Below are 13300 nucleotides of genomic sequence, written 5' to 3'. Positions count from 1 at the left end.
GCGTTATATACCCGTTGACGTGAGATATGGGATTCTGTATGTTTGTTTGGTTTCAGCATGTCTGTCTAGTTTGACATGTGGGTTTATTTAATGAATAGCGATGAGAATGAGATTGAGTGTACCTGAATTCTAAACAATTTCTACTAGAAATGGTGAACCTAAACCAGACTAAACACAAGTAATCAGGACCGCTAAAATGGATCCACCAAGGAAGAGTCCTAACAAACCCTCCCATCCCTCAAAACCACCACATCTGACTCCAATCCTACGCCCCGTCGCAAACCCCCCTCCCGATGGGAAATCAGAATAACCGTGAACCCCTTCTGAATGATCAACTCGTCCACTAATTTCTGCATCCGCCTCTCAGTCTCCAGATCTAAAGCGGAACTCGCCTCGTCGAGAATCACGATCGGTTTCGAGTTAGGTTTTAGGCCTGTATCGGCGCTGTTGTAATTGGCGCTGATGCTGTCATGGCCAGGATCTAGAGCTGCAGATGGCGATGGCGATTGGAAAGACACAGCCTGAACCCTCAGCAGCGCCTGAGCGAGCGCGAACATCTGCATCTGGCCTGCTGAGAGAGGCGCGAAGGTGGATATCGGTTTCTCGAGAAGTTCGGGACAGGATAGGTACAGAGGACCCCGATCCGCGAACGCAGATACAGAAATACCGTCCTCCTCCTCCCCTAAACCAGACGAGGAAGAGAAAGCCGAACCGGAAGCAAAAGAGCAAAAATGTCTCCAAAGTCCAGTCCTTCGCAAAGCCTCCACCAGCTCAGAATCATGGCACTCGCTGTACGGATCGAGATTAAGCCGCAGGCTAGCGTCAGAAATGATATACGGGTCCTAGGGACGGCGATGAAGCCGCGGCGTCGCACGGTGTGGGGGTGGAGGGTGGCGATGTCGATGTCTGCAAGTTTGATGGAGCCGGTTTGGGGTGTAATCAGGCGGAGGAGGGCGAGGAAGAGGGTGCTTTTTCCGCTGCGATCAGACTTTCAGTTAGTGATGATGTGGGGATTGGATTGGGGATCATGGGAGGAAGGGGAGGAGAGGAGACCTTCCGGTCCGGCCGCAGAGAGTGACTCGTTGGCCGGGTTGGATGTCGAGGGTGAGGTCACGGAGGATGAGAGATTGTGGTCTGCGATTTGTTAGCGGCTTGCTGTCTATTCATGGGCGATACTAACGAATAACCCGCAGATAGATTCTTGATCCTAATCGACCACTTGACCACTGTGCGGACGGCTCCACGTACTCCCAATGTCCTCGCCTTCAGGCGGAGTATTTAGATCCACAGACCTCAGCCTCGCCACCGCACCGAGGGACGTCTCCAGACTAGTCCAGCCTTCTACCAGACGCAGCAACGTCGTATTCGCAGCGATGATCATATTCAACGCGACGCCGACTTCCGCACCCGTGGCTGTGTTCCGCAGGGCCACTGCGGATGCAACAAGTAGTAGTGCGATTCCTGTGACTAGGAAATCCAGAACAACATTCAACCATCTTTGCAGACAGAGAAGAAGGTAGAGAGGGCTCTAAGAGGTATCTAGTTTACTGATGTTGTCGAGTTCGAAGGACGTTTCCCAGCCGGAGGCGCGGATTGTGGCGATGCCGTCGACCTGTTCTGATTTAGCCTACTCGACTACCAAGTTGGCAGTTGCTTATCGACGAGTTGGATGTCTTGGCCGAATCTGGATGTGAATTTAGTTTGGGCCTTTCGTGTATTGCCGAATGATAAATTACAGACCTGTTTAATACATTTCCAATCTCGAAAGTCGAAAAGTATGAAAGAGGGACCCTGGTTCCTATTAGCGATCTTCACGCCTGATAAGGCATGGTGGAACGAACTTCATGATCTTTCCGAGGAGTCGCGCGTGCAGGGTAGAGCCTGATCTGGGAGCGATGATGATATGCGTTGACCTGAAGTTGGTTAGATAATGCTGGAATAGTACAGGTGCATGGAGAAGGAGAGGCTACCACATAGTCCCATTTGTGGCTACCCAAGCCATTGGAGACAGGGTGAAATAGCCCAGGATATATGGCCATGATTTTTCTGGGTTCGAGTCAATCCACCATTTCAGGACGTACTACGAAAATGTAAGACAGAATGCGTAGATGGCAGTGTAGCTGGCCATGAGAAGCATGCTGAAGGTGCCAACCGAGCCGAAATAATAACCTGGTTCCATAATATCCTGGTCTTAGTCTCCGTTCGTGTGGCGGGTAGTTATAGGTCTGTTACCGTAGAGTGCGAGATCCCCAGTTCGTCTGGACACGTCGGCAGCAGCGTAATCCATGCGTTTTCGATCTGCTAGCGCTGGCGAATTGCTTTTGGACTCCTCGCGTTTGATCCCTTGAGATGGATTGACTTTTGATATTTGAGCCCTTGAGAGAATAATTTCATCCCGCGGGTCCAGGACCTGTGCTTGTCCATCATGGAGCAGGACAACCTTATCCGCCAAAGGATAATACTGGGCTGAGCCGAGTCAAAACGATGAAAGAAGACCAGAGCAGCCGAACCTACCACTATTCGTGATCAGAAACACGGTAGTACACATGTCCCGCAAAAGTCCCCTCGGACCCAACAAGGCCGCGACAACATGATCTTCGACTTCCCCGTCTAGGGCACTGAACGGGTCGTCCAGGACTAGTATGGAGCATCGAGAGTAAACAGCACGCGCAAGAGCCTGACGAGCCATCTTAGCAATACGAACGAGAAAAAGCCCGAGAAGGGGCTTACAATGCGCGATTTCTGCCCCCCAGAAAGATTGATACCGCCACTTCCAACCCACGTCCTGTCTTTGTCGACTAGCGATTGTAGATCGGGACTGAGTCCACAGGCTTCAATGACAGTGTCATACCAGTCATTATCAACTTTTGCGGTCCCTTGGCAGATAGCACCTCGAATCGAAGCCGTGGGAAGCCAGACGGACTGACTGCAAAACCCGATCCGCTCGTCTGCAACAACGATTCTTCCTTCTTTGGGAGCCATTTCTCCTAGGATTGTCGACGCGAGGACGGATTTTCCACTACCCACAGCCCCTGAGCACATGAAGATCGAACCCCGATCTATTCCAAGATTCAACCCGTGCATTATAGGCTGTGAGGTAGGGGACGGTTGTATTTTGACATCTTCCATCAGGATGGCGAGTCGTTGGCCGGTTTCGAGATTGTATTCACGTTCGGCGACAGAGTTCGGTGGTACAAGAACACGTTGGTCCAGTAATGAACCCTTCAGCAGATAGGTCTGGATCCTGTCAAAGTTCGCCAAAGCTGCCACTGCACGAGTGATCAACGTCATGACCATATTGGCCGGATGTGTAACCAGTGCGAGAAGGGCAATGGAGGTAAAGACCGTGTCGGGATTCAACACGGCGTCTCCACGTCGAGAGACGGCAAAAAGCACCAACGTTACGACAGGGGAGAATATGCCCAGAGCATTGGCTATGATGAGGTCAAGTACTGCCGTCAGCTCAGTTTCAACCACGCAGGTGAGAGAGTGAGATGCTACCGCTCGCGTTGTACGCCACCATAATCCACCTCAAGCGTTTTGACATGGCAATCTCTCGGTCTCGAAGATCCGAAACAATGGATCTCGTAGCCTCTTCAAGACCGAGAATCTTCATGCTTTTGACTCCCCCCAGCACCGCGGTGATCATTGAAAGACGACGCTGAGTCGCAGAGCTCCAGTCTTTCTGTCTGCCTTGAAGGTGCTTCGCGACGTAGGCGCTCATTCGTGAACAGCCTGCCATGCATTAATCTCTCTGGATAATCGAGCTGACTCTGTCTCTAAAGTTTACCGAATATAATCAGCAAAGGCAGTCCGACAAACCATCCAATCTGCCTCGCAAGCAGTGCCGTTCCGACCAGCACCTCTCCCATCTGAGCCCATGTCTCATGGACCATCTCCGCAGCGGTATCGACGCTGTCCACGTCAGCGCTCATAAGCGTCAAAGCTTTCCCATTAGTAACGGGGGAGCTCTCGGCATTTAGTGCTCGTGCGTGGATAAGGCCCACGAGAGCTCCTCGTATAATCAACTGCAGTCGGTTCAATCTGTGTCGATATACTGACGTTGAAATCTGCATCCACCGTGTTAGAACCTTCTTCGAGAAAGGTCCGAGTAGTCCATACCGCAAGGCCAGAGTATATAGCACCAGTGAGTACGACAAGCCAGTACCCGGAATCCACGCGCTCATCCTGCGAACCTCTCTGCTGTATGAAATCAATCGTCGCTCCAATGAGCACGGGCTGCGAATAGCGGAAGGCTACCAAGGAGAACCGCGGTAGGATAGGAAGTAGAAATCCTCTCCGAAAGGCTTTGAATAAAGCCAGCGGCAGCGTAAACTTCGTTTCTGGCTTCGCTGGATACCATATCATCAGTGTTCCTCAAACCCAGCAGCCCAATTCCAAGCGGAACTTACATCTTTCTGCCCAGGCATGAATCACCCGTTCGCGCAACACCTTAGATGATAACGCTCGATCAACCCCAGGTAAGCTTTCCGGAACCAGAACATCGCGATAGCCCTCCCTGAGAACGGGGTTAATCCACCAAAAGAACACACGGCCAAGAACCCCTGTCCGTTCCTCAGCTGTGAGGGATTGATATCGAGGGTGTAGATTTTGGACTTTACTCCGCGACTCTGCCACCAGAAGACCTGCTTCCAATACAACCTGGATGAGTAGAAGTGAATGCTCTATCGGGGTAAGATTGTGCGACGGCAGGGTCAATGCAATCAGGTCTTTGATGAGAGATAGACCGACGTAGAGAATGACAGAAGTCGATGGCCGCACGGTCTTTCGGTGTCCAAGGCGCAAGAGGACGAAGAGCTCAGAAGAAGCGAGGATGGATGCGATGGCGGGGATTTGGTCACGGAGGCTATTTGGGACTGTTGGTGATGCGAGGGAGATTAGTTGGACGCCGGACAACGCGACGGCCAGTACCTATTTATTGACTGAGGATTAGTGATGCTCCAATCCGGCTCCGACCAGAAATAACTAGAGGTACCGACGGTTTTGATATGACTTTGAAAGTCAGGAAGGACTTTGATGGACGCGCCGCGGAGACGCCATATTTCGAGAGGTGCGTAAAGGATGAAGATCGACGATAACAGGCTCGAAGATATATTTAGCCAGGGGTATTCTGTGAACATGACTCTGAAGCCTTTAGCACTTGTGAAATGTTCAAATGATCATGGGGAGATGCGCCTGGAAGGTAGAAAACAATCGGTAGTCTGGTGTTTACGCGCTTATCAAGCCATGTGTCGCTAAGATGGCGCCATCCCCTTATCAGGGATCTAGGAGTATATCTGGTGTAAGTGGATTTTATTCTTCAATTCAGCACGCCAAGACCCCAACTGACTTGATATCAATTCATAGAACGAGGCAATCACATTCTGCCCTTCAGGCTTAGTGGCCTACGGACTAAACACGCTGGGACTGTATAGATTTACGTGGATCGAACATTACAAAGTGGTCCTCCTCGGAGGCAATTTCCAATGTTATGGAGAGCTCGGTAGGTACTCACGAGTTTCACTCTGCAGACAACTTAATCCGACCCCTGAGTATAGGTCTACTGAGGTGCCACCAACTCCGTCAATTCAAGCATCTCAGGGTTTCTTCAGCAGCGTTGGCATTGGCTACACCCGTTAGCTATGAATGGTTGCTATGCGGCCTGCTGTAAATCCGGACAGCAATATCATACTGGAGTTGGAATTGTATTCTCAGTGACCACGGACCAAGGACTGCAAGCGGAAATAAAAGGGAGAATGGAACTGTTACATGCGGTATAGGCCTATAGGGGTATGGGTATCACCCACATCACTTCTAAGCGTCATGTCGTTGACTGCACGCGGTCTCGATATTTCTCTTCTTCAAGAGTGCTGACAAAAGGGGTAAACCTATAAAGAGTGCAGACATAACCGGCTTAGGATCACAAACCACCATCTGTCACATTCCTCGGAACACTACAGCTCAACTGGGTCTTCTTTTTTTTTTATTCGATCAATCTCTCCATCTGATTGAAAGCGCAATGCATAGGAGGTCAACTTTCGTCCTAAGCTTCGCGATACTTGCGCAGTTATTCGCACTCTGTTCAGCTCAACCCGCACCAGAGACAGAACTACCCAATACCGCTACAAGTCCTGAAAGAAGCCCTGCCTTTGACGATCTGGTCCACGATGGTCGGAAGTGTTGCATGCCAAATGAGGGAGAGGCCTGGCAGTTTGTCGATGGGAATACATGTAAAGAATCAGCCACTGATATCTGGCCGCTTTTCCCAGGTGCAGAAGCCATAGGGGCCTGCTGCTATGATAATGTTCACCATGTGCTCCATGTCCATGACATCCAACACCTTCCTACATATACCCGGGACCTGGACGTTTACCAAAGTGAACAGCACCCTAATGGTGTCTGCAACCTGGGTCTCAAATACTACATCACCAAAGCAGAGGTCTACGGCGGATATGTGAACCTCTTGATTAACCTCAATGTCGACTGTGGCACTTACAACGAGTCTGATGAGCACTGGGTGACCGTCATTTTTGATGAGAATTGGAACTACGGCGCGAAGTTTACTTTCGTCATTAGCTTTGTCGGGCCGACCATCTATTTGGACCTGAGTACGAAAGTCAACAGAGATTTAAGCATCTCTCTCCACGGCCATGTTACGGCGACTGGTGTTATCTCTAGCCTGGACGAGCTCTATGACTCTAGCCTGGACAAGGCGGAACTGCGCCAAATTCTCGATGGAGTGGATATCTGTCCTCCCCATTAAGGCAGAAAGATGCCATAGGTACTTGGCTTGAGTGCCGCGATATACTATTTGATGTACCCTGAAGGTGGCTGAGAAGGGAATAATGTTCTTTCACGCCTGATTTATGTGTTCTGCTATACTTGAATCGGCTTCTGTGGTTGTGCTCCTTCTTGAAACATTGTCCAGGACTCTGAGTGGTGGTATCAATGTCGCTATAAATTTGAATTTGCAAACAGGAATACATCAGAAGGATAGTATGGCAAATGACAGATAAAAGTACGAAGGGCGATGAAGTCTTGGTACATGATAGAGTGTAGTTAAGCACAGCCCTGGTGCTTGTTAAAGAATAATGGAAAAATGCAAACAGCTATCATTCGATGGATATGAGCTCAACGAAAACCACCCATGTAAATAGCAAAGAAAACCCTGTGTAGTAAAACAGTTTACAAGAGAAACATACGTCACGCGCATTGCTTATCCCATTCCCGATCTTTCGAATTGTCCGAATCATATCTCATTATCCCCAAACCCACAACGAACCCCAAGACAAGGAACTCAGCGCAAACGATCCAGTCCCCCGGAAGACACCAAGATACGATCCTACCACCAAAAATTAGTCTCCAGACAGGTTTAAACGATGAGAAAGAAAAAGACATACCAACAACCACTTCGGCGCAAACCCCGCCATCCACCACGCGACCGACGACATCTTGCCCACCCACGTCAACCCCGTCTTATCACCCAGTACATCATCGACGACCCGGCGCGCGAACACCCCCCGCGGCGTCGCTCCATCGACCATCGACCCGGCCGCCGTATCGATCAGCACCTGCTCCGCGGGCTTCCAGGGCGAGGTATCAGCGAGGTTGGCTTCGGGGTGATTCGAGAAGATGTTGGTGCGGACGACGCCGGACATCACGGTGATTACTTTTACGTCGAGGGGGGCGAGCTCGAGACGGAGCGTTTCGCTGTATGAGAGCACGGCGGCTTTTGAGGAGTTGTAGAATGCTGGGATCGGATGGGGAGAGGTTAGATTTAAATGCAAGTGATTTGGTTGGAAGTGAATGTATGGAGGGTGGAAGGGTAGGTAAGAGAAGGAAGGTAAACTCACCACCCCAAGCAACAGGCAACACGGCGGCAATGGAGCAGATATTCGCAATAGTGCCCTTCGCCTTGATGACGAGCGGGGAGAAAGCTTGCGTGACGCTGACGGTGCCCCAGAAGTTGACGTCGTGGATGGCTCTTGCGCGCTCGAGTGTCGTTTCCAACGCAGGCTGGATACACGACTGGCCAGAGTTATTGATCAGGTAGTCGAGCGTGCCGCCTGTTTTAGCAGTGACGGCTTCCACGGCCGCGTCGATACTAGACTGCGACGAGACGTCGAGCTGCAGGAGAGTCACGTTCGGGAGGTGCTCGAGTTGCGACATCTTCGAGACGGTGCGCGCGGTTGCGAAGACGTACAGGCCGCGCTCGTGGAAGGCTTCGACCAGCGCGGCGCCGATGCCGCCAGCGCTGCAGCCGGTGATGAGGACGGTTTTGGGCATTTGGGGAGTTGGTTGAGACATTGTGGATGGGGTTGAGGTGAGAGGATGGAGAAGCTGTGTTGATGTACAACCGTGAAGAGAGAGAGAAGACAAAAAAGAAAGAAAGAAGACCGGGGCGCATTCACTTGGCCTGCAGAAGATGACTTCACTGGACTGCCTGCCCTACGGCTGTCGGAGTCCGAAACCCGCCTGTCATCCCCACCTTTCGTCTACATCCTTCGCGCGTCTTGGCTTCAACTTGGCCCCCAACCAGCGGAATTAATGGTGGGCCCGTCGGAGTCATTCCCCTGCTTCCGCAGGAAATCGGAATTGATCAGGAGCACCCGCTTCAGGGATCATGTCATTGACCGAGCCAGTTGTGGAGAGGTGCAAAGGCCGAGAAGCGATCCGAATGGCGATGTGTGAGTATAGTCGTCTGTGTCCTTGAACTGCTAGTCTATCATTGGAAACCGTTTCATTAACTCTGGTATTTAGCTGCTCTAGGACAGAAATATCCTCTTCTCGCTCTCGCTGGCAACGCTCTCGATATCGTCTCGTCCCTTCCCAAGCATTTTCGATGTCCACCGTTTCTGGCCGACATGGTACCCGGACTGTCCGTTGCCGTGACCTTCACTGAGTTCTTTGCCTTCGCTTCTGTATGAGCTGAATCCCGGGATCTTTCTAAGTAGAATGCGGGTCGAAGGCAGCGAGCCGGTGATCAGTGCAAGTCCAAACTCGACGTTCATCCAGATCAGGGGGGTAGCACCGGAATCTGAGAAAGGATATGTGAGTGCGATGTCATAGATCAACAGAGGGCTTGGATACATACAGGTGAAATCTGTATCATCTTTCTGATACACCAGCGTTGGAAGTCGTGCCAGACCGGCCACACAGGCCACCAGACCTGGGTACGCTCATTAGTTCTAGCACTGGGATTACGACACGACGTCAGATACTCACCCAAACCAAACAGACCGATGACAGTCAACCGTCGCTGTAGTGGCATCTGCAGCTTCCAGATTGTCGGGATAGGCAACACGAAGATGGCGAGATCAACGGCAAACATGAGCACGCCTTGATACATCTCGATATCGAACAGCGTGTCCGAGGAGAAACACTTATAGTTCGGAGCCGTCTTGTCGTACGCCGCGCGAACGGGAGAACACTGCAGAATCAATGGCAGCTCTCCGGAAATAGTCAAGAGGACCAGGAACCCAACGATTCCGAGGCCCAGCCAGCGGATGAGTCTCGTCGGGAACGCGCGCATGATGAAGACGAGCAGGCTTATCTTGACGGCGGATGCGACGAAGAGGTAGGTGCAGAGCGAGATGTAAATGGCCTGCAGATATGCTGGTCAGATTCGATGCATTCAAGCGTCAGGACAGTCATACATACGTATTGCATCGTGGCGAGTTGCTCGTCAGGCACTGTGTCCATGTGTCGTCCGATACCGAAGAACGTGAGATAAATCGAGAGAGCAGCAAACAGCAACACCAGAATCTATCCTATCGCGTCAGACTCCAATGCAGACAGCTTCTCGGGTTGAGATAACCTACCAGAGCCAGGATAACCAGGCAGTCATCGAGCCCGAACGCACGGGTGATGAACTTGCGCAAATACAGCTATAGAAAGGTCGGCGTCAGCATGTACAATATGCACTTCACCACGCAAGCCACAAAGCTTAAAGACTGGAATCAGCATACCCTCGTACAGCAGACCATCAAGGCCAGAATCGCCACTGTCGCAACGACCGCTCGCACGGTCGTCACCATCGGAGGGGGCATGTTGACTGCGCTCTCAAACGTAGTGACCGCTGAAGAAATGCAGACGATTCAACCACGCTGCTATTGGATCGACGCCTTAAACTGAACAGAACATAACGAAAGAACGAGCAGCAGAGCCTTGGGAAAGGAGGATTCTTCAATCCTCGCATCGCACAGGAGAAGGCACACTCTGGTGGGTTGACACCACCGATCGCAACGTCCGCCTCCATCAGCACAGGGCACTAACACGGGCCGTGCAAGGAACCGTTCCCATTAGTGTGACTGCAAGTGTCGAGAAACGACAGGCAATCGCATTCTGGCCTGTGCAGGGGCAACTAATGACAACGCCCGGATAGCACTAAGTGGACTCGTCTCGGCTCAATCCGCCCCCAAAAGCACAAGAGGCTAGTCTAGCCGATGCTGGTTTTATGCAAGCTATTTGCCTGCGGTTCTGAGGGGCTGGATATTGCATTTTTTCCTCGGCCTTTTCTTTTCCTATGCGTCTATTTTGTGGTGTAGTTGTAGAGGGTGTGACCAGGGTAGGTATTAAACATTGACAAGTGCCAATTGATCCTGGACGCCACTATAAACTGTGAACTGCAAATTAAGAGGCTCATGCTTGCCTAGCAGGAAATCAAAATATTGAGCTGAGGATTAGAGGACCTAAACTTCCTAAAGGCTCATTTGAATTCTGCCTGATGGAGTCTCTGCACGGAATACTAACTTTTAGCTCCCCATAGCATGAATGGGCCGAACCAGGCCCGGAGCCGTTTGCTTCTGAGTTCTGCAGTTATATTAAATTTGTCTAGTCGGTTTCCACCTGTTCATTTAGGCTGAGATCAAGAAAGAGAAGATATTCGAAAGAGCCAATGTCTTCGTGAATATGAAACCTAACATGTATTAATTTTATCTATAAATCTATATTCTATAAACTGTATCGACATCTGTCCTGTTCACGTATGCTCATAAGCTCAATTAACGCCCAGGCTCAAAATGCAATGCAAAAGCATCCAAACATCAACAATGACATAGCAAATATGACGAAGCTAAACACTCATCAACCTCAATTTGATTAGCTTCAAGCTTTCCCACCCTTCTCTTCATCATCACTAAACGCGAACCGAGAGTACCGACGGATCGACTCTCCCTTGAAGTAAAACACATAAGGGATCGCACAGCAAGCCAGCGCAATAAACGCAAGCAAGGAGCTAGCCCACTGGTATCCCAGTCTCTCGTACATCTGCTCGGTAAAGAGCACCGTGGACGCACCCCACATGGAACGAAGGAAGGTCTTGGCTGCGAGCGCAGAGGCAGCTTGGTGTTGATACGTATCCACTTTTCAAGTTAGTATGCAGGTTGAAACTAGACATGCAGGCACCAGGGACTAACCTAAGTAGTTGTTCGCGGAGTTGTACAGGAAAATGAACCCGAACCCGACAGGCCAGCCTCCGATCGCAGGCCCGATCCAGTGGATGCGCGGGTACGATGTCCAGGCGAAGATGAACAGGCCGACGGGGATGAGCCAGCACGAGAACATCATGGGGATCAAGCGCTTTTCCGGGGGTGGTTTGCCGTCGTATTGGGCTGACACGGATAGATAGTGTTTGTTAACGAAGGGAGCGCAGGCGGCACTCATGAGGACGCCGATGGCGAGAGGGATGAACATGAGGCCTGTGGATCCGGCACTCCATTCCTTGCCGGACTGGTAGACGATGGGATAGCTAGGTCGAATTGTTAGTGCTCATGTTGTAAAGCAAATAATAGGATATGTGAACTTACGCGACGAAGAACATGTACAGCAGACCGTAGAGGACGGACATGTAGATACTGATGAAAAGGACGATGGGTTCCAAGAACAAGAGCTGAAACGGTCGCAGGAGAACAACCCGCAGCTTTTGGCCAATAGGCAGAGGATCAATCTCGGTCTCTGTCACGAATTTGGGATCATTCTCCGTCTTTCTGAGCTTCTTGGCTCGCTTCTTCAGGATGGAAGGCGCGTAGGTTTCTGGGACCGTGAATGTGATCAGGACCCAGGCCACGAACGCCAGGATTAGTTGCAGCCAGTAGAGCCATCTCCATCCAGACGCATCGAACAGGTAACCACCAGCGAGGGGTCCAATGGCGGGTCCGAGGAAGGGACTAGCGGAGAAAGCAGCCATAGGAACACCTCGCTCTTCGTTTCTCCACAAGTCTGCTAGAGTCCCGCCGACGAGGGTCATAGGGGCACTAAACGCAATTCCATCAATTGCACGGCAAACGATGAGGGTTCCGATGTTCTTTGACACGGCGCAGGGAATGACGAATATCACAGCGATCAGAAGAGTAACGGCGTAGACAGGCCGACGGCCAAACATTTCGGACATGGGTGCGAATGCCATCGGACCTGGGCTGGGTTAGCTTGCGTGTAAGCTATATGGTACTTGGAAATGACTTACCAACTCCGAAGCCAATGACAAAGACGGTCACAACAACAAGACTGACTTCGCGGCTGACCCCAAAGGATTCTATCGGGCCTTCAAGGCCCGCTGTGATAACGCTACTGGCAAAAGCAACGACGAAGCATGTGAAGGACACCACCATGGTACAGTACCATTTGAAGGCCTTAGACCAGTTCTTCGGGTTCTCAGGGTCGTCGATCTTGAATGTGACCAGCTTCCAGTCCTCCATTTTGCCCGTGGCGGAGGAGCGAATTGGCTTGATAATCTCTCCTTCGGCGGTTTCCCGGGTGTATTCTTCAAGGTTGGCATTGGTGGTGACTTGGTCGAGTGGTAAGTCAAGAGGATAGGTTTGACCTCGTCCGGATCCTATCGAAAGGGTCCGGGAAGCCTCTGTTTGGCTCCCGTGGTTTGGTGCCTGCATCTTGTACTTGGTATAGGCAGGAACTAAAACGTGGATTGAACCGATTGATAGATCTTGCTTGGGGAACCATTTTTTCGAAGCAGGGGCCTCCGATCATTCTTATAGCTGAGCATTCTCAGTCTGAAAACCGGATCCACGGTCACTAGTTGCCGTACGGCGAGCAAATGATCAGAGATTGTTGGCGACATGGAAAAGAAGCATATGAAATGCTCGCCATAAGCGGCAATCGGGCCGTTCTTGGCACGGGACTCACCATATTGCCTAATTAGAACAGGTGGCGCTAACCGTAATAGGTAATATGCCACGAAAGATCTCTAGCAGCATATCTTTTCTAAACCATTGATATGTGGTTGTCAGTGGCGTATATGAATCAAGGCCTCGCTCAAATAACATCTAGAAAGTGCAGGTAAAAC

At 50.9% G+C, this 13300-nt stretch overlaps 5 protein-coding genes across 5 annotated transcripts; 1 reads left to right on the top strand and 4 right to left on the bottom strand.

Annotated features, from left to right (window-relative positions):
* Window positions 1-218: 218 nt before the first annotated feature.
* Window positions 219-5141, bottom strand: P170DRAFT_471926 (P-loop containing nucleoside triphosphate hydrolase protein; the record flags this gene model as incomplete). The annotated part of the gene is made up of 16 exons (XM_024852885.1): window positions 219-682; window positions 838-977; window positions 1080-1134; window positions 1249-1431; window positions 1549-1612; window positions 1752-1791; window positions 1842-1913; window positions 2085-2169; window positions 2233-2466; window positions 2515-2677; window positions 2731-3452; window positions 3502-3735; window positions 3791-4070; window positions 4123-4352; window positions 4413-4932; window positions 5001-5141. The coding sequence occupies 16 exons, from the start codon at window positions 5139-5141 to the stop codon at window positions 219-221; spliced, it is 3627 nt and encodes a 1208-aa protein (XP_024707315.1).
* Window positions 5142-5260: 119 nt separating this feature from the next.
* Window positions 5261-6763, top strand: P170DRAFT_471925 (uncharacterized protein; the record flags this gene model as incomplete). Its single annotated transcript, XM_024852884.1, has 3 exons — window positions 5261-5302; window positions 5368-5503; window positions 6270-6763. The coding sequence occupies 3 exons, from the start codon at window positions 5261-5263 to the stop codon at window positions 6761-6763; spliced, it is 672 nt and encodes a 223-aa protein (XP_024707314.1).
* A 420-nt stretch (window positions 6764-7183) lies between these two features.
* On the bottom strand, window positions 7184-8364 carry P170DRAFT_506913 (SDR family oxidoreductase). Its single transcript, XM_024854424.1, has 3 exons — window positions 7854-8364; window positions 7401-7750; window positions 7184-7342 (listed from the first exon to the last, which is right to left on the bottom strand). Exons 1-3 carry the CDS (start codon window positions 8305-8307, stop codon window positions 7298-7300), a joined length of 849 nt encoding a protein of 282 aa, XP_024707313.1. The 5' UTR covers window positions 8308-8364; the 3' UTR covers window positions 7184-7297.
* A 401-nt stretch (window positions 8365-8765) lies between these two features.
* Window positions 8766-10049, bottom strand: P170DRAFT_422926 (uncharacterized protein; the record flags this gene model as incomplete). The annotated part of the gene is made up of 6 exons (XM_024847472.1): window positions 8766-9037; window positions 9095-9169; window positions 9226-9604; window positions 9661-9765; window positions 9822-9887; window positions 9969-10049. The coding sequence occupies 6 exons, from the start codon at window positions 10047-10049 to the stop codon at window positions 8766-8768; spliced, it is 978 nt and encodes a 325-aa protein (XP_024707312.1).
* An 869-nt stretch (window positions 10050-10918) lies between these two features.
* P170DRAFT_401820 (MFS transporter) lies at window positions 10919-13036 on the bottom strand. Its single transcript, XM_024846390.1, has 4 exons — window positions 12464-13036; window positions 11808-12411; window positions 11418-11749; window positions 10919-11363 (listed from the first exon to the last, which is right to left on the bottom strand). Exons 1-4 carry the CDS (start codon window positions 12885-12887, stop codon window positions 11107-11109), a joined length of 1617 nt encoding a protein of 538 aa, XP_024707311.1. The 5' UTR covers window positions 12888-13036; the 3' UTR covers window positions 10919-11106.
* Between the last annotated feature and the right edge of the window lie 264 nt (window positions 13037-13300).

This window comes from Aspergillus steynii, assembly GCF_002849105.1.
Source record: "Aspergillus steynii IBT 23096 chromosome Unknown P170scaffold_2, whole genome shotgun sequence".
Classification (NCBI taxonomy): domain Eukaryota; kingdom Fungi; phylum Ascomycota; class Eurotiomycetes; order Eurotiales; family Aspergillaceae; genus Aspergillus; species Aspergillus steynii.
The sequence above is the reverse complement of the archived record's forward strand: the minus strand, read 5'-3'. Positions and strand labels throughout refer to the sequence as shown.